The sequence below is a fragment of the Callionymus lyra genome, chromosome 16 (genome assembly GCF_982586985.1).
Source record: "Callionymus lyra chromosome 16, fCalLyr1.hap1.1, whole genome shotgun sequence".
Taxonomy (NCBI): Eukaryota; Metazoa; Chordata; class Actinopteri; order Syngnathiformes; family Callionymidae; genus Callionymus; species Callionymus lyra.
The window spans coordinates 12,920,350-12,947,779 of NC_141833.1; the positions used below are offsets into that span (position 1 = coordinate 12,920,350).

The following is a 27,430-nucleotide window of genomic DNA, read 5'->3' on the forward strand; positions in this document are numbered from 1 at the left end:
CCGGGCCTCCTCCGGAGTCGCCTCCTTCGAGGAGGAAGACGAAGACGACATGGGGGCCGACGAGAAGAAGGACGACAAAGAGTTTTTGATGTGATGTGTCTTTTTTTTTTCTTTTCTTCTGTTTGTTTCTCTGGATGTGACCTCATCTGCTTTTACTGTGAATCCCTCTATCCTCCCTCCTCCTCCTCACTGCCTTCTGTCCATCCTCCTCCTCCAGGCCTCCATGTACTGGTCTGTAAACAGTATCTATTAAACGTACATATTTGACGAGTTGAACCAGAATGTAAAGCTGTCGTTCAAAACTGAGTTTTTGTACATTTATGGTGAAGAGTCACGTGTTGCTATTGCGTTGATTTTCTATGATATTTTGTAGTGTTCTACTCTGCTCTGTCACGTGTGTCAGGCTGTTTGATACTGAATGTCCTGCATATGTATAAATATGATGTCTTTTTAAAGTCAGACTCTTTCATTCTTCCCCCTCAGAAGTTTACATTCTGGTGCTGCCTCCTGTATATAGGATGCATTTTTCACAATAATTTATTTTAGTCATTTAAATTAATACATTCGCATAATACAAAAAAAAGTTTTAAGTTTTTATCTTTTTTAATTTAACCTTTTTATCTTGCGTGTGTGTAGACTTAATATGCGACGAATGAAAATAATATTATTTAAAATGTTTAACTAGTGTTTTTATAGACGTATTGGATTGGCGCAAAGGATCATGGGATTGATGACGCGCTACCCTAATCTAGCGGGAATATTCGTTTTTAGTATTAATAAATAAATGCACCCCGTCCGTTAAAAAACATACTAAAAGATTAATATAATTTTTTAATTTATAATTTTTTTTTATTTAAAGTGAGGAAATAATAAATGTGGGCCAACGGTAAATAAATCACGTCAGCTGGGGGTGTCACGTGGTTTTGGGTTCACGTCTGACATAGAAACGTTGACGTTTGTTTGACTTTTATTTTTTAACGGATCGTTAATTCAAGGCATCTCTAAACGTATATATATTGTTTTAATTATTGTATTTATTTATTTTCCAAAGAGAACGAGTAAAACTTTTCAAAAGATTGTTGGATTGTCTACGTGCAAAAATGACAACGCCCATTTTTCTTGGTCAATTTTGTCTGTACATTTGGTGGAAAAAAACACCGAACGAGCTCTACCTTTTATGGCCAACTTACAAGGAAGGTAAGTAAGTTAGTAAGTAAGCAAAGGTAGGAATTTATGGCTGAGATGATATCAAAACTTTTTACAAGGATCTTGAGCAGTACTTAATATTTTTTAAGAAACTGTACAAATAAATTATATTTCTCCTCCTTATTTGAGGTCACAGGGGCAGCAGTCTCAGCAAAGAAGCCCAGACTTCCCTATTTACAGAAACCTGCTCTGGCTTTTCAAGGTAGGACACTTTAAAAAGAGTCGTCGTTTCTACGTAGTTTTTTTACCCTCATATATTTCTGCTTTTTTCCAAGTTAACCAGCAACTTCATATTTTTTGAGCGTGTTTTTGTTCTTTATTTTACCTCTTTATCTTACAGACGATACATTTTGCATTAAATCCACGGTCACACTTCGCTCACTCCTGACACTTGAACTCCTTGAATTGGACAAACAGCTTGCAGCTTCACACAGGTATTTTATTCTCTTTTTTTACTTTTTAAATTCTTTTTTATAAATGTTTATTTATCTCAAGAATTATTTTACTTCCTAGCCAATCAGAGAAACCTATTTATTGTTTGTTTTTGTTGTTTATTTAAAAAAAAAAGGTCGGGCATAAATGTTTTTTTTATTATTCTGCCATGATAAATAAAAACAATATTATGTAAAGTTAACTTAGTCAGTGCTCCTCCTGGAGATGGAGCTACATTATATTAAAAATATAATTATATATAATTTAAAAAATATTGTTGCCGATGTTAATCTGAAATTAGTTTTAAAAATAGCGTTTCAAAACGTTTAAGTTTAAATTACCAATATTTATAATTATAAAATTCGGCAAGCATAAACCGGCACACATTTTATTATTCTGTCGTTCGGATTTATTTTAAAACCGGAAATTTAAAATAAGAGATCATCATTTTAAACAACTAACTTCAATCAGAAAAAATTAAATTATAGTTATTTCGGTCAAAACTTACTTTATCTCGACCAAAACATTTTTATTTATCTTCCATTGTCCAGAATTTTTGACTCCCTAAGTTTTCATTTTCCTCCATAAATTCAGATTAAAGAGAGGAAACTACCTAAAATGGTGCTCAGTAGAATTCCCTGACAGCAGCGTTCATCAGAACAAGTCGTGTTGCTTTCATTGTTTCTTCGATTTAATCATTCACTCATGTACAAAAACATGTTCGTGTTCTCTGAAAAATAACAATGGCTGTTGGGTTTTAAATGCATAAATATTCTATGTATGTACATTACATCCGTTATGTTCATATGTACAAAGCGAATCCAGGCATATAAAGGGAGTTACTACAGACTTATTGCTGAACTAGATACGCCGCACGTTAGCTTAGACGACCTTCTACATCTCCGTGGACACGTGGATCTGACATGGCGAGTGGAAATGTACATTCGGTACGCAAACAAAAGAGAACAGGTACGACAAGACGTCAACAAGCCTGAGTGTGCTGCATCGAGATGCATTGAATTATGGCTAAAGAACTTAGCGTGAAGCTAAAAACATATCGACTCACTCACGCAGTTTTTGGATCGGTGTGCTTCAGTTACATCGGTTGCATTAGAGGGCAGGCTGGATTACGTGTGTTTAAATACATATACACGTGTGCATACAAGTGTCGGTGTGCTCTGTACAGAATATCTGGGCACGATAACACGGCGGACCAGGTCCAGGCAGTTTTCCATTCTAGCTCAGGGACATGTTTTCCGAGGCCTTCCTAACACCAAACCAAACCGATGTTAATTACAATGTGCTTCATCGCCGCTCCGTTCTCGAGGGCCCGGGATCTTTGGGAGCTGCCGGCCTTTGACGGCGGGTTTTAAACCGACAAGTTATACGACAAAGATCAAGTTACGCTGATTGGTGCGATGCTTTAACAACCCTTTTGTTGGGTTTTGCATAATAACTGAGGAATATACTATGGCTGTGTACAATAGCGAGAGCTTTTTTTAATGTTTTACACAATTATGATGTTTAATTTGGGTTTTTTATCATGTCCGTATGCTGCTACTAAGTTGCTCAACTTGAAGTTCGTAGTTCTATCGTTGTACTTTGAATTTAATGTCTATATTTTAAAAAATATACATTTCATTGAGTTTATTTTGCTCTGTAGTTGTTTGTGTGTTTAGTTTTTAACTCGACTACATTATAACAAGATCAAATCTCCATTTTGTTTTCCGTAAAATTATTAAATATTTATGTTTTGAACCATCACAAATGCAATCTCTGTTCTTGCACGCGTGTTGTGCGAGCAAGTTTCAGAACAATACTGCTACCTACTGTCCCTTTGAATGCATTTCTATCAAAACTTAAATAATAAATTAGGTACTTTTGTGTGATATTATATATTGTTGTGTTATTGTTGTTGTGTCCAATTTATTGTTTACAAATTATTATTATTTATTGTCGTGTTCAATGGGTTGTTGTTGTTGTTTTCCCGACTACCATCTGGATCCACGTTTGATTTGAAGAATTGTCACTCTCTGTGATGCAGATGAAGTTTCAGGTTCTGTTTTGTCCTTGTGCAAATAATGTGGAACAAAAAATGTTTGTCAGCTACTTGGCAGAGGACTGCGCTTTATCAGTGCTTTCCTAGTACATTTTTGTGCTTGATATAAATAAATGACAATTTAAGTTGTTGTGTTGTTGTATCTATTGAGTTGTGTGTTTATAGATGGAACTTCATTGATTCGCTTATTGTTTTCTTGTGTAACTTCTTGGCTCTGATGGTTCGCTTTGATGTTTTTAAAACGGATTTAAATGACGAACTCGGGTCCGAACGTTTGTGTCGACTAGCGTGGCTTCGTTGACTGGAAACACCTGATGACGTTTCACCGATGGATCCGGAGACACTTGAAGAAGATGAAGGTCTTGGTTTGGTCAAGCGTTGGTTTTACACCAGCGGAACAGATAATCCAGATTATAAAAACATTAAATACGTCGACTCATGCTCGCTCTCACTCGCACCAGAGCAGCGGTATAAACATCTAGGCTGGATCTATAAATATAAGAAAGGTTGCCCCCCCTATCCCCAGCCCCCCCCCCCTCCTCGACCCACCCTAAACCACACCCCGATCATTGACCCTCCATGTGAACTGGGCTTCCTGCACCCTCTGGTTCTGTCGGGTCCTGGTCCGGAGGCGGGCTCGGCGCGTCCTGCTCTGTCTCTTCGGGGTCAGGGGTCGGGTCGGTGGGCTCGTAGTCACAGGCCAGCTCTGACTCTTCAGTGTGGGCGGGGCTACAGTCAAAGGTGAACTCCGATTGGTCCTCGGTGAAGGAGGGGCTCTCCTGGAGCACCACCTCCGACAAGGGGTCGCCGTCGTCCCCCGGGTCCAGGTGCGAACAACCGGACTGTTCTATAAAGTTGACGGGGACCTCTTTGAAGGAGAGGCTGGACTTGTCCTTAGCCGGGTGCCGGTTCGGTTCCCTCGGCAACGACAGCCCCCTGTGTCGGATGCACAGCTTGTGGAGTTCCGTCACCTCGGACACGTTGGTGGTGTTCCCGCTGTCGCGAAAACTGGCCAGCGGAGGACGAACTTTGACCCCCGTCACCGTCACGGAGCCCTCGATGGCTTTCCTCAGCTGGCGCCACCCAGTGGAGACACAAAACAGTTTGTCAGGGGAAAGATTTCCATTTTTCTTACGGAGATAATGCGACACCTCTTTCAGGGAGACGACCCCGACCAGGCGTCCCATGCTGGTCACGTAGGCGTGGTCCAGACCCAGCAGGGAGAAGATGGTGTGAGTCTGCAGGAGGACAGGAGAGGTTGAGATGTCGACTCACTGATGACGCACACAGGCTTAATTGTGGATAATCATGGGCTTCAGTGGCTCATTAAGAAGAGACACACAACTGAGTCATCGCTCGCACACTTGTGCGATCAGACAGGAGTCTGGGTTCGGAGACACAACCTTGTGCAGAGATGTTTGCTCCACCAGCTGGAAGGGCGCCGGGTCGATCTTGCAGTTCTTGAAGTCCACCGGCTCGTCGAGCTGCTGCTCCTCCCACTCCGCGACCTGGACCGTTGGATAAGAACGTCAGGGATCTGCATCTGTGTCAACATTTCAAAACTTTTTTTGTTTTTTGAGTCGAGCTCACCTCCGACGGCGTCATGCAGTCGTCCACCTCAGGAGACTCCTGCAGGAACCAGAGACACTCGTCACAACAGTTGCATTTGTAAACAGGATCATTCCTTGAAACTGGGGCCTCGTCATGACCTCTTAGAATGTTTTAATATGAATTTAAATTGGATGAAATGGAAATTCTAATTAAATAACAAAAGTATGCTCTTTACATCGCATATTATTTAAAATCATTTAAATATTTATATTATAATATCAAGTTCAACTTCTTATACAAGAATATATTAAATGACAACTCTAGTCTCTTAAATTAATCTTAAACATCCATCTTGTGTTTGTAAAAAAAACTCTCTTTTTATTGAATTATTAAGATTAGAAAATGATCAAAACTGGACAAGCCAAGGTCTCAAGCATCAACTCAATATTCATTTGGTCTGTTAGGTGGCGCTATGGTGTAAGGTAACCTTAACTTTACCATCCCATAAACGCATCATAGATGTGGACAAATTTGTTAAAGTTAGTTGTTCCTTTTTTTTTTTTTGGTTTAGTTTGTAACACATTTTAAATGCTATAGTTCCCAACATAGCTACTTGATAACAAATATATATTTAACTTTAAATATTTTGAAGTAAATTATGCGCCAGGATTGTATTCTATAGAATCAGGCTATACGATACAAATCGCGAAGAGATATTGCGATACTGTAGTAATAAGGATATACTTGTAGTATTTTCTGAGTACTTGACTCTGGTGTTGGAGAATTTACAGACCATAATACTCTTGACAAAGTCATAACTGCTTTCATTTGTTTTAAAACCAAATTATGTCCAAACATCAGCTTTAAAAGCTGCTGGAGTCGTCTGTATCCTCTCGTCCTCAGTGATCGCCGGGACCCTCTGGGATTTCATTGAATATGTAAGAACTGCTTCCATCTAGTGGCCGGAAGTTTAATTGCAACACAGAAATGTATAAACATAGTTAATGTAAGCTTAAATTTTAAATTAATAATGGAATTAGTTTTATTTTACACAAACTTTATTAGAATTATAGATCATATAAATAACTATTGTAAAAATAAAATGTGATTTTAATGCCAAATATGTAGATCTGATGTTTTATAGATGAAAAATATATTTATATATATATGTAGAAACGGCTCTTGTTTCATAGAATGACCCACTACAAGAGTGAGAATAGACACATGAACTCAACAACAACAACAACACAAAAAAGACGAGCAGTCATCGAACCACACAGTGTGAACAAATGTACACAAAGTCCATCAAACTCTAACGCCGACAAAACACGTCCCTCCGTCCACTCCAGTGCCGCTTCACAACATTCTGGTCCAGCAGTCACCGAACGTGTGTTGCAAGGCAACGGTTACCAAGCAACAGTCTCTGGGTGGCGGACAGTCTTACCGCCATGGAGATCCTCACTCGTTTGGTCTTGGCCGTTCTCTTTTCGGGAGGAGCCGGCCCGGCCGGGCTCTTCCAGCCGCGCTCAGGAGGCATCAACGCAGCACAACATCAACACAGCGTCAGTGACAACTTTCACTTTTTGTTTTTTTTCGGCGCAACATTGAGGTTCGGCCGGTTAGAATTCCACACCACAGATGACGGCGACACGACGGGGCTTCGGGAGCGAGTCTAAAACACTGAGGCAGCCTTTTAAACATTCCACATGTTAGCATTTTTGTGTCCAAACTATCAGAGAGAAGCCCTTGCATGGCTGTATTGGTAGCCGATTAGATTTTGTCGTCTGATGGCAGAACGACTCAAAAATGGAGGCAAATTTAGCAAATGTTGAAACGATACAAGAAACAAATGATAAAAAAATTCAATTTTTGTAATGTTGCTTTATCTGGATTTATAAAGCTGAGACTTAAAATTAATTGACTTAATAAAACACAGCATGAAAATTCGGGAATGCTCAGGACCGATGTAATAAATGGGACTAGCGGTTAAAAATTGAAAAAAAGGTATAATTCCTAAGACGGAAAAATGAACCAAAACTATTCTTTCATTCATGTTGTCTTATTTATTTAAAGATCAACTTATGTGTTGTATCTTAAATAGATGTTGAGACTCTATTGTATCATCAGTATTTGTTTGTTTGTACAAAAACTCTCTTTTCATTTAAATATTTACGTCATTCTTGTTTACCATAACCACGCCCACTATGCTGTGATTGGTCAAACACTAATGTTTGTCACTGTGCGTCAATCACGGAAGTCCTCCAGGGGACTTGTTGTATAAACAAAGTGGGGCGTGATTACAGCTGGCTGGAGGAAGAGTGAAGCCATTATTACGGCATAATGCACTCTGCTCTCGTAACCTCTCGTTCGCTAAGATTTCAGACGGCAAATGTTGAAACGATACAAGAAACAAATGATGAAAAATGTAGTTGTTATACTGTTGCTTCATCTGGATTTAAGAAGCTGAAATATAGAGTTTGGGTTAAAACTTGCATGAAATTAATTGACTTAATAAAACACAGCATGAAAATTCGGGAATGCTCAGAACCGATGTAATAAATGGGACTAGTGGTTAAAAATTGAAAAAAAGGTATAATTCCTAAGACGGAAAAATCAACCAAAACTATTCTTTCATTCAGGTTGTCTTATTTATTTAAAGATCAACTTATGTGTTGATTTAAGTGTATCTTAAATAGATGTTGAGACTCTATTATATCATCAGTATTAGTTTGTTTGTAAAAAAAACTCTCTTTTCATTTAAATATATTCTTTTTTACCATAACCACTCCCACTATGCTGTGATTGGTCAAACACTAATGTTTGTCACTGTGCCTCATCAATCACGGAAGTCCTCCAGGGGACTTGTTGTATAAAAAAAGTGGGGCGTGATTACTCCTGGCTGGAGGAGGAGTGAAGCCATTATTACGTCATAATGGACTCCACTCTCGTAACCTCTCGTTCGCTGAGATTTCAGACGGAAAATGTTGAAACGATACATGAAACAAATGATTAAAAATGTAGTTGTTGTATTGTTGCTTCATCTGGATTTAAGAAGCTGAAATATACAGGTTGGGTTAAAACTTGCATGAAATTAATTGACTTAATAAAACACAGCATGAACATTCGGGAATGCTCAGAACCGATGTAATAAATGGGACTAGTGGTTAAGAACTTAAAAAATGGTTCAATTCCTAAGACGGAAAAATCAACCAAAACTATTTTTTCGTTCATGTTGTTTTTATTATTATTCAACTAATATGTTTATTATTATTCAACTAATGTGTTGATTGAAGTGTATCTTAAATAGATGTTGGACTCTATTGTATCATCAGTGTCTGTTTGTACAAAACTCTCTTTTCATTGAAATATTTGTCACTCTTGTTTACTATAACCACGCCCACTCTGCTGTGATTGGTCACTGTGCGTCATCAATCACGGAAGTCTGCACCTCCAGGGGACTCGTTGTATAAACAAAGTGGGGCGTGATTATAGCTGGCTGGAGGAGGAAGACTGGTCTGGAAAAGCGCTTTACAAATAAAAATTACTTACTTAAATTACTATATTATTACATCATAATGGACTCCGCTCTTGTAACCTCTCGTTCGCCCAGAAGGGGGGGAACCAACAAAAAAATGATCAAAACATCGTCTGGATGAGTGTAAAAGTATAAAAGTAGAGTATACAGTCATGTTGAAATTAGCTCCCTGGGCTAAGAATGGGTATGAATTGCCTTTTAGTGGTTTCTTTAGTCAAACTTATCAATTTCATAGTTTGCTAATGCAAAATGCAACTATTAAGATGTACCATAATGTTCTGATATAAGACCAAACTTCAAATCAATGATCATTTTGCTGCTTCAATTTGCTTTGGATCTGAAACGGTTTTATATCAACGTGTCATGTTCTGAAGTCACAGACCTCCCTTATATTTGCAGAGAGGAACAAGAATGCTGCCATCATGTGGGATGTTTGAAACACTGACGGGCAGCACGTCTGCCGCGAAGACGACTTGAGAACGAGCTTCACCCACGACGCGAGAGGACGACCCTGAAGCCTGTGGGTGGACGCTCCTGTCCGAGGTGGACCGCACACACACACACACACTCACACACACATGCACAGATACACACCCACACTCGAGACTGAGAATGTGTCACACTCACACTCACACCTGCACCCACACAATACATCCTCCTCTTGACTCACCTCCAGCAGCTCCTTGTCTTGGTCAGCACAGGAGAGCGTCTGAGAACCTTGAAGGGGAAACAATCATCAAGATTGATGCACATTTTATTCACATTATAATTCTACTTTCAAAGGTAATTCTTTTAGAGGAAGATTTTAAAATATCAACTTTATTTTAACCACATATGTTTAAGAGTTAAATATATTTTTAAAATCCTAATTTGGCTTCTGTAGCATAAAAACAAGCTTTTAAATGAACAATTAAAATATATATTCTTATGTTCTCGATTAACATTTCTCTCATGTGTTTTCAATGAACATTAATCCTTGCTATTTAATACGTTTTAGTCAGATTCAATATTAACGTCACCTCCATAAACCAGTACATAACTTTTACTTACAGTTTGAAACCTCATCATTTACAACATCGCTCATGAGAGTGAACCTTATAGTCCTGCAATGCATGTTGGGAAACTATTTTTCTGTATTTAAATATAGTTAGGTTGAAGGTGCATTAAGGAGGAGAAATCTTTTTATTTTTTTATTTGCTCGAATCCAATTGAAATTACGAAAATAAATTAAGTTGTGATGTAATTTCACTACATAGCCATATCACATTTTCCAATAATTATATTCAGTGAAAATCTTATCAGAAAGTGATTCAAATTGTTTTATACAATTTCTTTCAAAAAAATTGTACATAGTTGAAAATCTTCTGATAGGCAAAAATAAATTTGATTGGATTTTTTTTCATTACTCTGAGCCAGGGGGTCCCCAACCTTTTTTGTAACGCAGACCAGTAAAATATCAGGATTATAATCATAGATGGACGTTTAGATTGAATTTTTTTAATTTACAATAGCATGACCTGTAAAAAAAAAACAATTAAGTAAGAACCAGAATTTTAAAATGGATCCTGCAAGAAACTGGCAGCCAATGAAGGATCGGGGAAATGTGAGTTCTTCTACTAGAGCGGGTCAGAATTCTTGCTGCGGGGTTCTGTATTAACTGCAGACAAGACAGTTCCTTCTTGTTTAGACAGGGAAATAAACGGTCTTAATGTATATGTATAATGGTCTTAACAAGAAGAAATAAATGAATGGATTATAAGATCCTGATCATGTTGTGACATCATTTTCCTCAGTTTAGAGATTTTTCTCAGTTAAAGTAAACAGTTCGGTGAGTTTTCTGCAGTGTTGAACTAGAGACATGAAAAAGATAAGTTAAGACAAGAAACTTCAATCAAGTAACAATCAATTGAACAGATTATTATTTATTTATTTATTTTCCTTTCTGTGCGGCCCAGTAACAAATGTCTCACGAACCAGTACTGGTCCCCGGACCACAGGGTCCAAGCAATGTCTTTTGTGTCAGACAAAACAACATACGTTGATTTTTGTCAAATTATTTCGTTATTGTTAATAAAAAAGGGTCAGGTTATGTACGTAACTTAAATCGTGGATCCTTTACAAAGTGAATTAACCAGAAATATGTAATTAAACTAAAAATACGCAAGATTTATCAAGAGAAAATGAAACTTTTTTGCTACGTTTATTAAATTTGACTTTAATACAGACAGTTAAAGAAATGTACAGGAAATATTAGGTATTTTTTAGGGGGGGTTTGATGCCAACCACTAAAATACTATTTTTCAATTTGAATTAAATGATTTGCGAGATAAAGTACGTACTGTTGGCCGTCTCGGCGCGTCTGATGGCCGACACGGTCTTGAGGGCGGACTTCAGCGGCATCTGAGCGCTGGACGGCGCCGGACTGAAGGAGGACGACTCCTCTGTCGAGATCTACACGGAGAGACGGTTACAGAAGACGTCCACGTGCAGGCGTGCAGGAAAAAAAGACGACAAGCACATGCAGAACAGAAAGGAACAGATAAAGGTAAAGGCACAGACGACAGACACACAGAAGACACGTGTTAATGTTCAGTCATGGCGTCGGAACCTTCTGCACTTACCACCTCCTCTCTGATAAAACCTGCATCTGTGCCTCTACCTGCTCGTCTACATGCTTTCGCGCATGCTAGCCCCGCCCCCTTTTTCACTGTCAGCCAGCCTCTGCACCCGCCCCGGCGCCCCCGGACGCCTCTCACACCTCTTGGGTGCTCACCAGGAAGCGGACCCCGTGGTGAGCGTTGGCGTTCAGGCCGGCGTGGACGTGGGTGAGAGGCGAGCTGGGGCTGCTGTCGGTCAGGCTGCCCGGCGGCTCGGCCGTGCCGTTGTCCTGGACCAGCTGACGGAGGTGGTCCAGTCGGCGCTGGTGGCTCAGCTGCAGGGAGAGGAGCGACTGGAGCTCCAGGCGCTCGATGGAGCCCAGCAGGATCATGGTGTCTGAGAGGAGGAGGAGACCGAGTGAGTGGAAGAGACTTCTGGACCCTTATGTAGACATAGACAAGATTCACCATGAGTCAAGCGCAGACCTGGGAACAGTGCTGCCAGAGGGGTATTAATGAGGCAATCATGATGTCAAAGGTCACATAGAAACTTGTTTTATATTGTATTTATTTCTAATCTAGCCTCTACAGGGTTTTTGTTGTAGGAATTTTGTCATTTTTGTAAGTATTTATTTCCCCCTAGAAGATCTAAGTGAATAAACAACAAATATTTAGAAAAATATGGACTTTTATATCAATAAAGATGGCATTTGTCACAATAAAATATTAGTTTAAGCATATTTAGCCTATTTTATTAGGTAGGTAGGTAGGTAGAACTTTATTGATTATGATTATGAAATAGTTTTTTTTTCCAATTAGCCAAAGCAATACAGTAATTATTCATAAAAATAAAATAAGAACAAGAACAAAGAGAAATGAAGAGAGAGAACAAGATGTAAGTCTAAAGATAAGATAAAGAACATGACTTGATTTTGTACCATTCGCTCCTTATATTTTTGCGTGATGGCCCCTCACAGCAGCCACTGTTTTTAATGTGGCCCCTGACAAAATGTAATTTCCAACCACCACTTTCCAAAAGATGCAATTTTCTAACGCATTTAGCCGCAGTGCTGAGTTCAATGAGAGAGTGAGATGGAGAGATATGCGAGCTCAGTCCTACCACACCAGCTAATACTGTTGCACTTATTAATTGGTGGAATAAAATTATTAAAAATGGTCCAAGAATGAAACTCTTTGATTGTAAACATGTAAAAAAAAAAGAAGGTATAAACTCATTAGGTTATTTAAGATTTTATTTTATTTTACCTAACTTTAATTATGAGTCCGATTTTTATATTTTATTTTTATTAACAGAAGCTCAATTTATTTACCGGATTTTCCGCACTATAAGGCGCACTTAAAAGCCTTTAATTTCCTCAAAAAATGGGTGACTTGTTTATAAACACTTTCATGACTCTGCGCCGACTGAGGCGACACGCCGTGGGCGCTATTATGTCACAGGGTGGTATTTACGACACATGTCACATCATGACGGACGAGTATGGCGTGATATTACTGCCACCGGTTTGAGCGAGTGTGTCAACACCAGTCTCGCGCGCTGCTGCTTGAAGCCTTTTTAACATCATTTGATCGTTACCATGGGAGTGAAAGGAGTTGTCAAAACGCTTGATTAAGTTTGACTTAATCTGACTGCTTTGTTGACGTTCCCTTTAGCACAGCTTTATCTAGTGGATGCAAACGCAACCCCAGTCAAACTTTTGACTGTATCTTTTATTCTATGTGCCTTATAATCCAGTGCGCCTAATAGTGCGGAAAATACTGTAAATGATTTCTGTTTTTATTCTCCTTAACCAATTAAATTCCTTTCCTTCAACATCAGTTTTACTCTTAATGTTGTCACTATAGCAACATTTAATTTGTTTTTAAGAAATCTAACCGGCAGGCCACATTGAATGACTTGGTGGGCCAGATTTGGCCCCCTGACCACAAGTTACTAATTATCACCATGTTTTTCAAGTGAATCTGTTTCAATTAAAACAACTTTCAAAACTGTTTCGAAGTCAGTTGAAATCAAAAGCCTGAATATAACGGTTCTCCGTCAGGAGACTCGCCTCTGCACTCCACCAGGGCGAGCGTCTTCAGGTGTCCCGTCTTCATCATCTCCTGCAGGTCTCGATACGTGGACGTCAGAGTGATGTAGCGCACGTCCCTGACCATGATGTCCTCCACACGGATGTTGTACTTCCTGAATGGAGAAGACGTGGGAAATATGATGATGATGATGATGATGATGATGATGGGGAGGAGGACGGGACGGGTGAGGTTAAGAGGAGCGAGTGATGGGTGAAAATGAGGTCATTTGAAAGTTTATCTGAGAGATTTTAAGATTCCAACAACTGATTGAAAATTCAGTTGCGGCTTAAAGTGTGTCGCCCCTGAATTACAAATAATATTTTAAGTAATTTTTGAATTGTGATTATTCTTTATTTGTGTTAAAAATTATATAATATTTAGAATAATTTATCATGTAAAATAGAAAAAGGGTTACTTTACAGATCAGTGTGATCGTAATATTGAATGGTTGAATTTAATAGTTATATTGTTTAAGGTTAAATTATCTAATTTCTATTTTAAAAGGTTTTTTTTTTTAAATAATTTATTTCATTAATTTCTATAATGAAAGATTGGATTTTTCTTCTACTAATTGAATTCAATAATGTATATATTAAAATGTTGTTATTATTATTATTTTTATTGAAGAAAATGTAAAAAGAAAAAATCTGAATATTTAAAAAAGATACATAGTTAAATTTTTAATTGGTAGCCTTTTAAATTAATTATTTAAATGTTGGTATATACCAACATTTTGTATTTATTGTAGTTGCAATATCAAACACTACGTGGGGGGTGGAAACGAAATTAATTTTGAAAATATATATTTTTTAAATTGAATTACAGATAAAAAATACTCTTCAATATACAGTTTATATATTTTAAATCCAATCATTTCTCAATTTTAAATTGGTAGCCTTTTAAATTCATTATAAAAATCTTGGTATATACCAACATTTAGAAATTATTTTTGAAAATATATACTTTTTAAATTTAATTATAGAAATAAAAACATTAACCTTTCAATGTACATATATCTTTTAAAATTAAATAATTAAATGAAATCAAATTCAATATTTCAATGCAAATATGTCTGAATACAATTGTTTAAAAAATATACAATGCTTTAAAAAGAAAAAACAACCACATTTAATAAAGAAGTAGTGTAGCATAGTAAATGTAACAAGTGTTGAATTCAGATGTTGATATAAAGTATTGCAATAATCCTTCACATAGAAACTTGAGGAGAATACGGTGGAGGAGCGACTCACTCGTGGTGACCCATGCCCAGCTCGGGCAGGTACGGCAGCTTCTTGATGCGTATGATGGAGTCGTACAGCGACGGCTGGAGCGCCTGAGCCACGGCGTTGGCCAGGATGACGGCGATCATCACCGGCAGGATGTGGGAAATCTGCCCGGTCAGCTCGAACACGATCACGGCCGTGGAGACGGTGTGAGTGACGGCGCCTGACAAGGCCGCCGCTCCTGAGAGACGAGAGTGGAGTAGATCTAACTGGTATCTGTGCTTCAGTCGACCTTCTCTACATCATTCATCAAACTCTCTGTAGACCAGCCATCCATCATTCTGTCTGTATATCTATCCATCCGACAGTCAGTCTATCTGTCCATCGATCCATCTTTTATCCATCTGTCCATCCAGCCATCTGTCTAGAATGAGCATTAGCTACTAAAAATAGCTAGTTCATCCATCCATTTATCTTTTATCCATCTGTCCATTCATCAATAAATCCATCCATTCCTCCCCCTCCATCCAGTTTTAGATACTTAAAATATTTAGTCAGTCCATCCATCCGTTTTTTTTTTTTATCCATCTATCTTTCATTCATCTGTCTTTCCATCAATAAATCCATCCAATTGTAAGAAAATCCATCCCTCCATCCAGTTTTAGCAGTAGTTGATCCAGAATTATTCTTCAATCCATCAAACTGTCCATGCATTTTTTTTACATCCAACTATCCGTCTATTATTCAACTGTCCATTTAGAGGTAAAATTATCACCCGTTCGTAAGTCTATCCGTCCACCTATCAAGTCTTAGCATTAGCTAATTAAGAAATGTTAGTCCATCCATCCATTTATCTTTTATCCACCTGTCCATCCATCAACGAATCCATCCATCCCTCTGTAAGTCAATCCATCCATTGCTTCCCCTCCTACTAGTTTTAGCATTAGCTACTTAAAATATTTAGTCCATCCATCTGTTTTTTTTTATCCACCTATCTTTCATTCATCTGTCCATCCATCAATAAATCCATCCATCTGTAAGTCAGTCCATCCATCTATCCATCTATCCGTAAGTCAATCCATCCATCCATCCATCTATCCGTAAGTCAATCCATCCATCCATCCATCCATCCGTAAGTCAATCCATCCATCCATCCATCCATCCATCCATCCATCCATCCATCCATCCATCCATCCATCCATCCATCCATCCATCCATCCATCCATCCATCCATCCATCCATCCATCCATCCATCCATCCATCCATCCATCCATCCATCCATCCATCCATCCATCCATCCATCCATCCATCCATCCATCCATCCATCCATCCATCCATCCATCCATCCATCCATCCATCCATCCATCCATCCATCCATCCATCCAGTTTGAGCAGTAGTTGATTAAAGTATTTAGTTCATCCATCCAGCTATTATCCTTCAATCCATCCATCTGTCCATCCATTTTTTACATCCATTTATCCGTCTATTATTCAACTGTTCATTTATCGGTAAAACTATCACCCGTCCGTAAGTCTATCCATCCACCTATCCAGTTTTAGCATTAGCTACTTAAAAATAGTTAGTCAATCCATTTATCTTTATCCATCAATGAATCCATCCATCCCTCTTTAAGTCAATCCATCTATTGCTTCCCCTCCTTCTAGTTTTAGCATTAGCTACTTAAAATATTTAGTTCACGCATCCATCCGTTTTTTTCATCCACCTATCTTTCATTCATCTGTCCATCCATCAATAAATCCATCCATCTGTAAGTCAATCCATCCATCCCTCCATCCAGTTTTAGCATAAAAATAGTTAGTCCACCTATCCAGCCATTATTTATCCATCCATCCAAAAGTCCATCCATTTTTTTATCCAAATGTCAATTATTCAACTGTCAAATTATCAGGACAAATATTATCCGTCCGTAAGTCTACCCATCCTCCCACCATCCATCCATCCACTTTTAGCATTAGCTAATTCAAATATTTAGTCCATCCATCCATCTGTTTTTTTCATCCACCTATCTTTCATTCATCTGTCCATCCATCAATAAATCCATCCATCTGTAAGTCAATCGATCCATCCATCCATCCGTAAATCCATCCATCCATCCATCCATCCATCCATCTGTATGTAAATCCATCCTTCCCTCCATCCAGTTTGAGCAGTAGTTGATTAAAGTATTAAGTTCATCCATCCAGCTATTATCCTTCATTCCATCCAACTGTCCATCCATTTTTTTACATCCATCTATCCGTCTATTATTCAACTGTCCATTAAGTGGTAAAACTATCACCACATCCGTAAGTCTATCCGTCCACCTATCCAGTTTTAGCATTAGCTACTTAAAAATAGTTAGTCCATCCATCCATTTATCTTGTCTCCATCTGTCCCTCCATCAATAAATCCATCCCTCTGTAAGTCAATCCATCCATTCCTCCACCTCCATCCAGTTTGAGCATTAGCTACTCAAAATATTTAGTCCATCCATCCTTTTTTTTCATCACCTATCTTTCATTCATCTGTCCATCCATCAATAAATCGATCCATCTGTAAGTCAATCCATCCATCCATCCATCCCTTCATCCAGTTTTAGCATTAGCTACTTAAAATAGTTAGTCCATCCATCCAGCCATTATTTATCCATCCATCCAACAGTCCATCCATTTTTTTTATCCATCTGTCAATTATTCAACTGTCAAATGATCAAATATTATCCGTCCGTAAGTTTACCCATCCTCCCACCATCCATCCATCCACTTTTAGCATTAGCTAATTAAAATAGTGAGTCCATCCATCCAACCATTATTCATTCATTCATCCATCAATCTATCTGTTTACCCATTTTTTTTAATCCACCTTTATTTTATTCAACTGTCCATGCATCAGTGAAACTACCATCCGTCTGTGAGTCCATTCATGCAGATGAATAAAACATGATCCTATGTTAGTCGCTGACATCTTTAGAGTTTAAGATATAAAAAAGAACATGAATGTTCATATATTCTAGTACAGAAGAGAAGGAAGAACGACGACTGACCGACCACGGCGTAACCACCCGGGACGATGGGGTAAACGGTTCCGTCCGCATGGATCCCATCAGGAAACATGGAGGCCATGACCTCGCCGACCAGTCTGCCGAATCCTGCGCCTGCGATCATAGGAGTTAAGTCACAGGGTTCACTCGTGGAACTCAAGTTTTTTCAAGTCACCTATCAGGAAGACGGGCATGAAGGCGCCGCACGGAACCGGCATGGTGGTGGCGACCGCCGACATCCAGAACTGAGAGAGGGGGTACACACGGGGGACAGGTGTGAGTCGGGACGACGAGTAGACGCTACGGCATCCCAAACCTTCATGATGATGAAGAAGACCAGCGTGATGAAGACGTTGACCTGCGGGTGCTTCCAGGCGTGGTGGTGGCTGATGTAGTCGAACTCCTCGGCCACGCCCTGGCGGCACCAGGTGCGGTTGTCGAACAGGGCGACCAGGGACTCGTGCTGGGTGAGCTGGAGTGCGGCGAGATCACGTGTCAAGTTTGAAGGACTTTTCGTCACTTTGTTAAACAGCGACAGCGGCTTGTTATACCCGACGATTTACAGGAAAACGCCGACTCGACACATTTGAGAAACAGCCGAGTCAGCATTTTTTTTTTTTTTTTCAAACTGATCAAATTACGTCTCACCTTGTGCTCTCAGTTATGAATACTGAATCAGGGCTGATACGGAGCTTCACAAACAAGACATTGATTATCTGCAAGTCCAGACCTGCTGACTCGATCTAACATCGATCGATCCCTTCTCACCGGCCCGAGACTTCGCTCGAGTCTTCTTTCTCACCTGTCCGGCCATGAACTGCCCGAAGCCCGGAGGGAAGGTGAGGGTGGAGACCAGCAGGGTGACGAGCGCCGGGTACATCAGGCGTCTGACGGGGAGCGAGGGACTGCATGGAGGGGGGGGGTCACAAATGAGGACGTCGTCACAAAGTGTGTCTATAATTGATTTCTGCAGCTGAGGGTGGGATGTCTTAAAATAGCACGTCTGGACTCAGAAATCGACCCAATTTATATGAAGGGACTTTACCTAATTCCTACATGGCAGCATTTCAGTGTCAGTCATAGTCGCGTGAATGATTGAATCCAACATTTCAAACTATTTAATTTGTTTGATTCTTTCATAATTGCATGAAAAAAATTGCATATTTTCAAAATGAATGCATTTTTACACATAGTTTCATTTTCGAATTCCAATAATTCAAGAATAATTTTCCTCAATTCTATATTTTTTTAATTTGTAGCCTTTAAAATTCAATATAAAAATTTGTATAATACTACCATCTTACCAGACTTAACCAATCGAGCACTGAGCCGCTCGCTTTAACTCTTTAAAAGTACCTTTAGTAGTTGTAAATAGCTGAATTTGCTTTGGAATCCACAATAATGATAAGACGCGCCAGTGCTTCTACATGTCATGTGATCGTCTGCCAGTCGCATGATTGGATGATATTTTTTATCATGTATCTCAGTACTTCTGGTTCTGTCTGGCAACATTTTTAGATTTAATTTAAAAGACTACTGATTAATAAACATTTCTTTTGGAAAGTTTTTTTATTTTTTTATTATTGGAATTACAATATCAAACTATGTGAAAACAAACATTTACTTAAAAAAATATTCCGTTTTTAAAATTCAATTGTTAAAATAAATTAAACCTTTTAATATACAAAATAATTACATGAATTCAAAGAAATATGCAATGCTTTAAAAACCTCTTAATAAAAAAAAAAGTTTCAACATTTAAAGTGTTAAATTTTGATGACACTGATATACTTCCTTATTTAATGTATTTTGCAAAGCTAATATTGCTTAAATGGGGGCGTGGTTTCGGGGGGAGGTTCTTTTGATCACAAAATCCAAGTTGCTCACAACGTTTTGAATTCCACCTACCCCATATTTAAGTTATAATAAATCTGTTTTACATTTAAATTATTTATTGTAAATGACATGAACTCACTTCCTCAGCAGGAACTTGTTGATGGTCTTTTGCTTCCTCATGCACTGAACGATCAGTCGGTTCAGGTAGACGAACAGAGCGCCGCCGAAACCACAAGCAATCCTGAAAACCAAGAGTAACGAAAGAATAAAAAACTAAAACAGTGTTTAAAAAAAAAAGAAGTTGTTTTAACACTTACCCGAGGATGGCGAAGGCAGGAAGCTCCTGAAGATCAAAGGGAAAATCCAGACGGAAGCGAGTCTTGAAAAGAGCCGTGATGGTTTCTGAGAGTGAAATAAGAGACAATTTACTTACAAAACATTACAAAGGGATGTTTTTTGATCAAACCAATTTAGGCCAGACATGAAGGGATATTGAACTTTTCGGAGATCTTCACCTTCCTCCTGGTTCCAAACTGCCAGCACTCTGAAGATGAAGGCGCTGAAGGTGGCGGCGAAGAATCCTCTCCAGTAGTTCCTCACGGCGAAAAACGTGGAGGTGACTTCAATGCTGAACAGCACCCCTGCAGGCCAGGAAGAGAAATTATGTTATTGCACCTTTTTCTTTTTTAACCTGTAACTCTGAAGAAATAGAAAAACACTGAGGGTTAGAGCGCAGCCTCCTGCCAAGCAGCTCATTCCCAGCAACATTTTTGCTCTTTTTAGGAAACGTTACTGCCCTAAATTTATTTTATCTTTATAATTGAAAACAAAAAAGGGGATTTCAAAGTATGAATTATTATTCATTATTTTAAGTGAGTTTATTGGGCCAGAAGATGGCAGCAGTACTCGAGTAGAAACTCACACAAACAGAGGGAAGTGAAGAAGTAAAATGTATTTCTTAACAAACACAAGAGACAGGGATGGATGATTCCTTCAAAAGATGAATGGATCCAGATGATAGTCTGGCCAAAATGTTTGTTCCTGTTCCTTGTTGTAAATTTCTGATGAAAAATGAGGCTGTGGGATGTTACAAGGAATGACGAGTACAAAATATTTGGTTGAGGTCAACAACTTCTTATTGTCCCTCACAGATCTCTCTCTATATTAGTAGCTGGATATGAAACATACAGAGGTCCCTCGCTATAATGCAGATTTTTTTTAGTATAATTTTGCTTTTAATTTTAACGGTGTACAGTATGAATGTGCATTGTGTTCTGCTTCCTGATTGGCTAACGCAGTACAGAATGCGTTCGCTGTGCCAGATTTACATTAATGTTCAATCGCTAAAACAGCACCAACAACTACCCATAACTAAATCTCGGAAAACAGGTTTTGAACTGGTTTCATTTACTAATATTGTACTTGTTTTTTTGTTTTTTTTATCTATGAAAGTTTAAACTTTGAGAGTTTAACTAAGAGAACTGTGAGAAATTGTGTGTGGTTAGGGGTTTTACGGCCTTAAAACATGTATAATAATTGTAAAAAATAAAGCTGATTACTTGGCGGATTTCGTCTATCGCAAGTTATTTTTAGAACGTATCCCCGCGATAAACGAGGGCCCCCTGTATACGGAAACAGCTGTTTGTCTGTAAGCACCTTTTTACTTCAGTATATGTGAAACGCACATATTTTATGCAGCTCCGATCCGGGTGGAAAAAAAAGAGCTAAGCCAAAAGGCAAAGCTCGTTGTAAACCAGGCGATATACGTCCCTACCCTCGACTATAGCAACGAAAGCTGGGCAGTGACCCCGAAATAACGAGATCAAGTGGCTGAAATGAGTTTTCTCCCTAGGGAACGCCATTGGGGTGAGGAAAGTCTGGGCCTCCCTGCTACAGCTGCTGCCCCCGCGACCCAGACCTGGATAAGTCGAGTAAAAGGAGACGAGGATTTTGTGGGTTTTTCTTTCCTCTGACTCAGAAACATAATTAACATTAATATAAAAATATATATATATCAAATTTGGCCAATTTAAAATATTGATAAATAATCATTTGTGAATCCTAGCATGTGTCTTGTGTTGGTGACATAAACATGTGACGATAACTTCAGCTGCGACACGTCGGGGTTGCGACGGAGTCGGGGGTTGGATTTTTTTTCTTCTCCCCCGTCACCAGACGACTGTCAATCACAGGCTGCAGTCGTGTCGTCTCACCTCCGATCGGCGCGGCGAAGCAGCAGCCCACCCCCACGGCACACGCCGCCGACAGCATCTCCGTGTTCCTCATTTCGTTCTGCTTGGATTGTGAAAAAAAAACAACACAAAAAACACATTACGCTCGTGCCGCAACAACCTACAGGAAACAAAAGTGATGATGAAATCCCAGGAAAACAAAGTCATAAGCCGTCGACAAAAATGCCAAAGCCTTCGCTGAGAAACTGCTGCGGCTGCAACTTTCCACATCTGATGGGATTTCAGAGATGTGGGGGAAAAAAACGGGGGTGGTGGTGGGGGGGGGAATTTGGGGTGACTTTGATTGAAAAATCAGATGGAGTGCAGAAACAGTGGAATGAGATGTTTGTATTGAATGAGGGGCGACTCAGATCGATGGCCGGCCGCGACGCTTGACCGAACACAATCAAACACGGGAGAAATGGAAAGGCATCAATCCGACACAGCCACGGGAATGGACGGCATGGATTATTAATGCTGATGGGAAATAAAGAAGCCGTCTGCGGGCGTACCTTGCTGCCCTCAAATGGCTCTTCCTTAAAGCGGGGAGGAGTAAAGAAAAGACAAGAGTGAGACTGGTCTGTGCGCCGGCAGAGGTTACCTTGGTTTCGAGTCCTGGACGACGTCCAGCTCATTATCCGAGCCACGGCAAACCAAACACGCTGCAGTCGAGCTCCTGCAAACATCTTGAGTCCACAACATTAACATTTGCTTTTCATTGAGTCTCTGCGGTCGAACCCCCCCACGAGACTGGTGGGACTCCCTGTTTGGGAGAAGCAATGGCAGCACACGGGTCAGATGTGGAGGAGAGGTTGACCCGTTTGATTGACAGGGAGTCAAAGAAGCAGACTAAAGTGTGAAAGAATGATGCAAAAGCCAAGAATAGATTGATTTTATGACTTTTTGTGGGATTTCTTCATGAAATCCAAATGATGTTTTAAGCCGTCATCCTACTTCTGACACCACATGTCACAGATGGTGGCTGTAATCTATTGGCATTTCAAATTATTTTTAGATAATACCAACACATTAAAGCTTTATTTGAAGTTTTATTTGTGTAAGTGTAAATTCAACTTCAATTTATTTAGTTTTTACGGATTATTTTTGTACATTTAAGATCTTCGCTCGCTAGAAAACAGTATCTAGAACAGACACCACGTGGCCCTTATTGACTCTTTATGTGGCACAAGTTAGTCACACTTTTTAAATTGTTGCAAAATATCTAACAGAAAAAAAAAAAAATTGCAATTTATTATCAACAGTTTAACCCTTGTGTTATCACAGGGTCAGATTTACCCAGATGCCCAATAAACAAAGGTGTTTGAGGTATCCCTTGTGTTGTCTAAGGCTCAAGGTGAACAACCTCCCTGGTTTCTATAAATACATGCGCATATGTTTTTGCATTTATTTATTATTTTGAAATAAGGTACATTTTAATTAATTCTTACCAACTTATTAAATTAATTTTTCTTTGTCCTGTTTTTCTAAAAAGGTTTGACGACCCCTTACAACAATACGAGCGTGTAATGTGGCCCCAGCTCATGGATGTCAATGCTTGCAAACTCCTAAACTATTTTTGGTTAAGGAGATTTGTCTAGTATTTTATGCATTTAAAACTGGTGTTTGATTTTATTACATACTTATATAAATATTTTTCCGCTTGTATGAAACCAGTTTGTTGGTCCAAAATGTACAGTAAGTAATAAGATTAATTTGGGGGAAAAAGTTAAGTAAAGTAATGTTAATGTTAAAAAGAAATATAATTTTTAAAAATAGACAAAAGTTGTGACATATTCTACATACATTCTACATCTTTGTATGTTTTATAATGAAAAACTAATCCTCACAAAATGGGAAAAATTAAAAGAAAGAAAACTTGTTTCAGTACAAGATGATTTAAAGACGGTAGCTCCGCCCACTTTTTTTGGACAAAATGATTTGACTAGTGTCACTTTCCTCACCATGTAAATTCCTCCAAAAACAGCGGCCATGAATTTACTCAGAAGGGCGGCACATAAGCTGGCGACGTGAACAAAGGGTCCCTGGAACAAAAGAGAAGAACAAAAAAAATACTTAACACACAACTGTATAACCGACAATATTTGTGTTCACTCGTATTTGATTTTACTAATTATTGCTGCAATTCTTTCAATTTAAGATAATGTAAACACATTGAAAATTTCATGAAATCCAACAGTTGTTTTGAGTTGTCATCCTACTTCTGACACCACTTGACACGGATAGTGGCAGCAAATTTTGTGGCATTTATTTTAAAGATAACACAAACAAATACAACTATTCTTAAAAAAAATCCATTAGATGTCTTAAAAGGTCTACTTCTTACACCAATTTTGTGGATTGTCATCCTACTTCTGTCGTCACTTGTCGCAAAATTTGGCTGCTATACTGTGACATTTAAAAAAATTCTAATTCAAATATGTTTTCAAGAAATCCAAAATATGTTTGAAGCCGTCATCCTACTCCTGACACCACTTGTCACATATAGTGGCTGCAGTTCTCTGGCATTATTTCATATTATTTTAGATAGCTAATAGATGTCATCCTACTCCTGACACCACTTGTCACAGATAGTGGCTGCAGTTCTCTGGCATTATTTCATATTATTTTAGATAGCTAATAGATGTCATCCTACTCCTGACACCACTTGTCACAGATAGTGGCTGCAGTTCTCTGGCATTATTTCATATTATTTTAGATAGCTAATAGATGTCATCCTACTCCTGACACCACTTGTCACAGATAGTGGCTGCAGTTCTCTGGCATTATTTCATATTATTTTAGATAGCTAATAGATGTCATCCTACTCCTGACACCACTTGTCACAGATTGTGGCTGCAGTTCTCTGGCATTATTTCATATTATTTTAGATAGCTAATAGATGTCATCCTACTCCTGACACCACTTGTCACAGATAGTGGCTGCAGTTCTCTGGCATTATTTTAGATAGCAAATAGATGGCATCCTACTTCTGACGCCACTTGTAACAGATAGTGGTTGCAAAAAAATGTAATATAGTGCAAAAAAAACAAAGCATATTTATTTCATTAAATCCATTAGATGTCTTAAGCTGTCATCCTACTTCTGACACCACTTGTCACAGTTAGTAATTGCTGTCCATATCAAATGGAAAAAAAGTTCTAGTCTATTTAGGAACCAAGAGAAAAAAAAAGCGATGCTGAGGCAACTCTGAGTAAGTTTTCATTCATCCGTGACTCCTTTTTAAAACCCGCTGTGGGGAAACTTCAAAAGGAGGTCAAGGTCAAACGGAGAAGGGAGTTTCTCAAACCTCCTTTCCGAGTGGCATCCCGCTGCCCAGGGCACAAGTCAGTCCGATGACTTTGGCCACGAACGTCTTAAAAGTCAGGTACTCCTTCAGGACGACTCCCCGAAGAATCGTCTTCATCTCCGGAATACCTGAACCTGCCGAGCCGGGATGATGGAGTGAGAAGAAAAGAGGAGTTGAAAGAGCAATTACGGAGCGATGAGGATGAATAAATGAAGAAGCTGGGGGGGGGGGGGGGCTGATTGATATTCATATAGCTGTCTGTGCGCACATGCATTATAGATCTGCAGCCGCACTGGCGTGTGTCCTCGCATGGCTGAGGTGTGTTACGGTGTCGACAACATTACAACACAACGGATTCAATTCTGTGTTTTTTCTCACCCACGGCCTGCGGCGACAGGATCTGCGTGAATCCAGCCGAGAAGGTTATGAGAACCACAGGATACGTGACCCAGGCCAGGTACTGCAGGAGCATGTTGCTGTCCAGGCCGCCGTACATCCACTTCTGTGCTGCGCGACAAACACAACTCGTTCATCCACTTCTGTGCTGCGCGACAAACACAACTCGTTCATCCACTTCTGTGCTGCGCGACAAACACAACTCCTTCATACACTTCTGTGCTGCGCGACAAACACAACTCGTTCATCCACTTCTGTGCTGCGCGACAAACACAACTCCTTCATACACTTCTGTGCTGCGCGACAAACACAACTCGTACATCCACTTCTGTGCTGCGAGACAAACACAACTCGTTCATCCACTTCTGTGCTGCGCGACAAACACAACTCCTTCATACACTTCTGTGCTGCGCGACAAACACAACTCGTATGTCCACTTCTGTGCTGCGCGACAAACACAACTCCTTCATACACTTCTGTGCTGCGCGACAAACACAACTCGTACATCCACTTCTGTGCTGCGCGACAAACACAACTCGTTCATCCACTTCTGTGCTGCGCGACAAACACAACTCCTTCATACACTTCTGTGCTGCGCGACAAACACAACTCGTTCATCCACTTCTGTGCTGCGCGACAAACACAACTCCTTCATACACTTCTGTGCTGCGCGACAAACACAACTCGTATGTCCACTTCTGTGCTGCGCCACAAACACAAGTCGTTCATCCACTTCTGTGCTGTGCGACAAACACAACTCGTACATACACTTCTGTGCTGCGCGACAAACACAACTCGTACATCTACTTCTATGCTGCGTGACAATCACAACTCGTACATACACTTCTGTGCTGCGCGACAAACACAACTCGTTCATCCACTTCTGTGCTGCGCGACAAACACAACTCGTTCATCCACTTCTGTGCTGTGCGACAAACACAACTCGTTCATTCACTTCTGTGCTGCGCGACAAACACAACTCGTACATCCACTTCTGTGTTGTGCGACAAACACAACTCGTTCATTCACTTCTGTGCTGCGCGACAAACACAACTCGTACATACACTTCTGTGCTGCGCGACAAACACAACTCGTTCATACACTTCTGTGCTGCGCGACAAACACAACTCGTTCATACACTTCTGTGCTGCGCGACAAACACAACTTGTTCATCCACTTCTGTGCTGCGCGACAAACACAACTCGTTCATCCACTTCTGTGCTGCGCGACAAACACAACTCGTTCATCCACTTCTGTGCTGCGCGACAAACACAACTTGTTCATCCACTTCTGTGCTGCGCGACAAACACAACTCATGACTTTAGAGCATGTTTACACTCCTCGACCTGAGTTGTGCGAGTGTTTGATGTGTGTGTGTTTGGCTTAGTGTACCTGTGTTTGTTTCTCTGTGTGTTTTGGTGGTTGTGTGTGCACTTCTTTGGTTGTGTATTTGTCCTTGTATGTGCCTCAGTGTATAATCATTTTGTGTGTTTCAGTGTTTAGGCAGTTTTGTGTCTGTCCTATTGCATGTGTGTATCTTTTGTGTGTTGTAGGAGTGTGCATGCTTCTTTTTGTGTTTATATGTGCATTTTTGTGATTTTCTTGTGTGTTCTGTGTATTTCTGTGTATATTTCTGTTGTTTGTGTAGTGCAGGCATACTTGTGTGTGACTTTGTGTGTGTTTTAAGTGTGTGGTCCATATGTTAAGCAGCTGTGGTTTGTGTGTGTATGTCTTTGTGTATTTATACGTGTATTTTTCTGATTTTCTTTCTTTTTTGTGTGTAATCCTTCATTATATTCGGTTCATTGTGTGTTTGTGTGTTGTGCAGGCATAATTGTATATGACTTTGTGTGTTATACAGTTGTTGTTGTTGTATGTGCATGTCTTTGTTTGTCTATTTGTTTGTGTATGCTTGTGTGTTT

General features: G+C 39.5%; 2 protein-coding genes across 2 annotated transcripts in view; one reads left to right on the top strand and one right to left on the bottom strand.

The window, feature by feature from the left end:
* Positions 1-455, top strand: part of LOC148063792 (uncharacterized) — a 7,306-nt gene extending 6,851 nt beyond the window's left edge. The window contains exon 5 of the mRNA XM_087810809.1: positions 1-455. This exon is cut by the window's left edge and continues 352 nt beyond it. Within this exon, the coding sequence (XP_087666935.1) occupies positions 1-94 (94 nt within the window). The 3' untranslated portion in view covers positions 95-455.
* A 3,808-nt stretch (positions 456-4,263) lies between these two features.
* The window catches only part of LOC148063793 (chloride channel protein 2-like), a 48,541-nt gene continuing 25,374 nt past the window's right edge, over positions 4,264-27,430 (bottom strand). The window contains exons 4-25 of the mRNA XM_087811824.1: positions 25,491-25,619; positions 25,113-25,246; positions 23,767-23,847; positions 22,318-22,341; positions 21,788-21,866; positions 20,090-20,215; positions 19,892-19,976; positions 19,714-19,815; positions 18,541-18,643; positions 18,055-18,210; positions 17,914-17,983; positions 17,742-17,852; positions 14,725-14,938; positions 13,453-13,586; positions 11,542-11,777; positions 11,123-11,234; positions 9,454-9,500; positions 6,693-6,761; positions 5,288-5,326; positions 5,101-5,205; positions 4,849-4,935; positions 4,264-4,770 (exon numbers count right to left, since the gene is read on the bottom strand). Of these exons, the coding sequence (XP_087667950.1) occupies positions 4,264-4,770; positions 4,849-4,935; positions 5,101-5,205; positions 5,288-5,326; positions 6,693-6,761; positions 9,454-9,500; positions 11,123-11,234; positions 11,542-11,777; positions 13,453-13,586; positions 14,725-14,938; positions 17,742-17,852; positions 17,914-17,983; positions 18,055-18,210; positions 18,541-18,643; positions 19,714-19,815; positions 19,892-19,976; positions 20,090-20,215; positions 21,788-21,866; positions 22,318-22,341; positions 23,767-23,847; positions 25,113-25,246; positions 25,491-25,619 (2,750 nt within the window). The remainder of the gene's footprint in view (positions 4,771-4,848; positions 4,936-5,100; positions 5,206-5,287; positions 5,327-6,692; positions 6,762-9,453; positions 9,501-11,122; positions 11,235-11,541; positions 11,778-13,452; positions 13,587-14,724; positions 14,939-17,741; positions 17,853-17,913; positions 17,984-18,054; positions 18,211-18,540; positions 18,644-19,713; positions 19,816-19,891; positions 19,977-20,089; positions 20,216-21,787; positions 21,867-22,317; positions 22,342-23,766; positions 23,848-25,112; positions 25,247-25,490; positions 25,620-27,430) is intronic.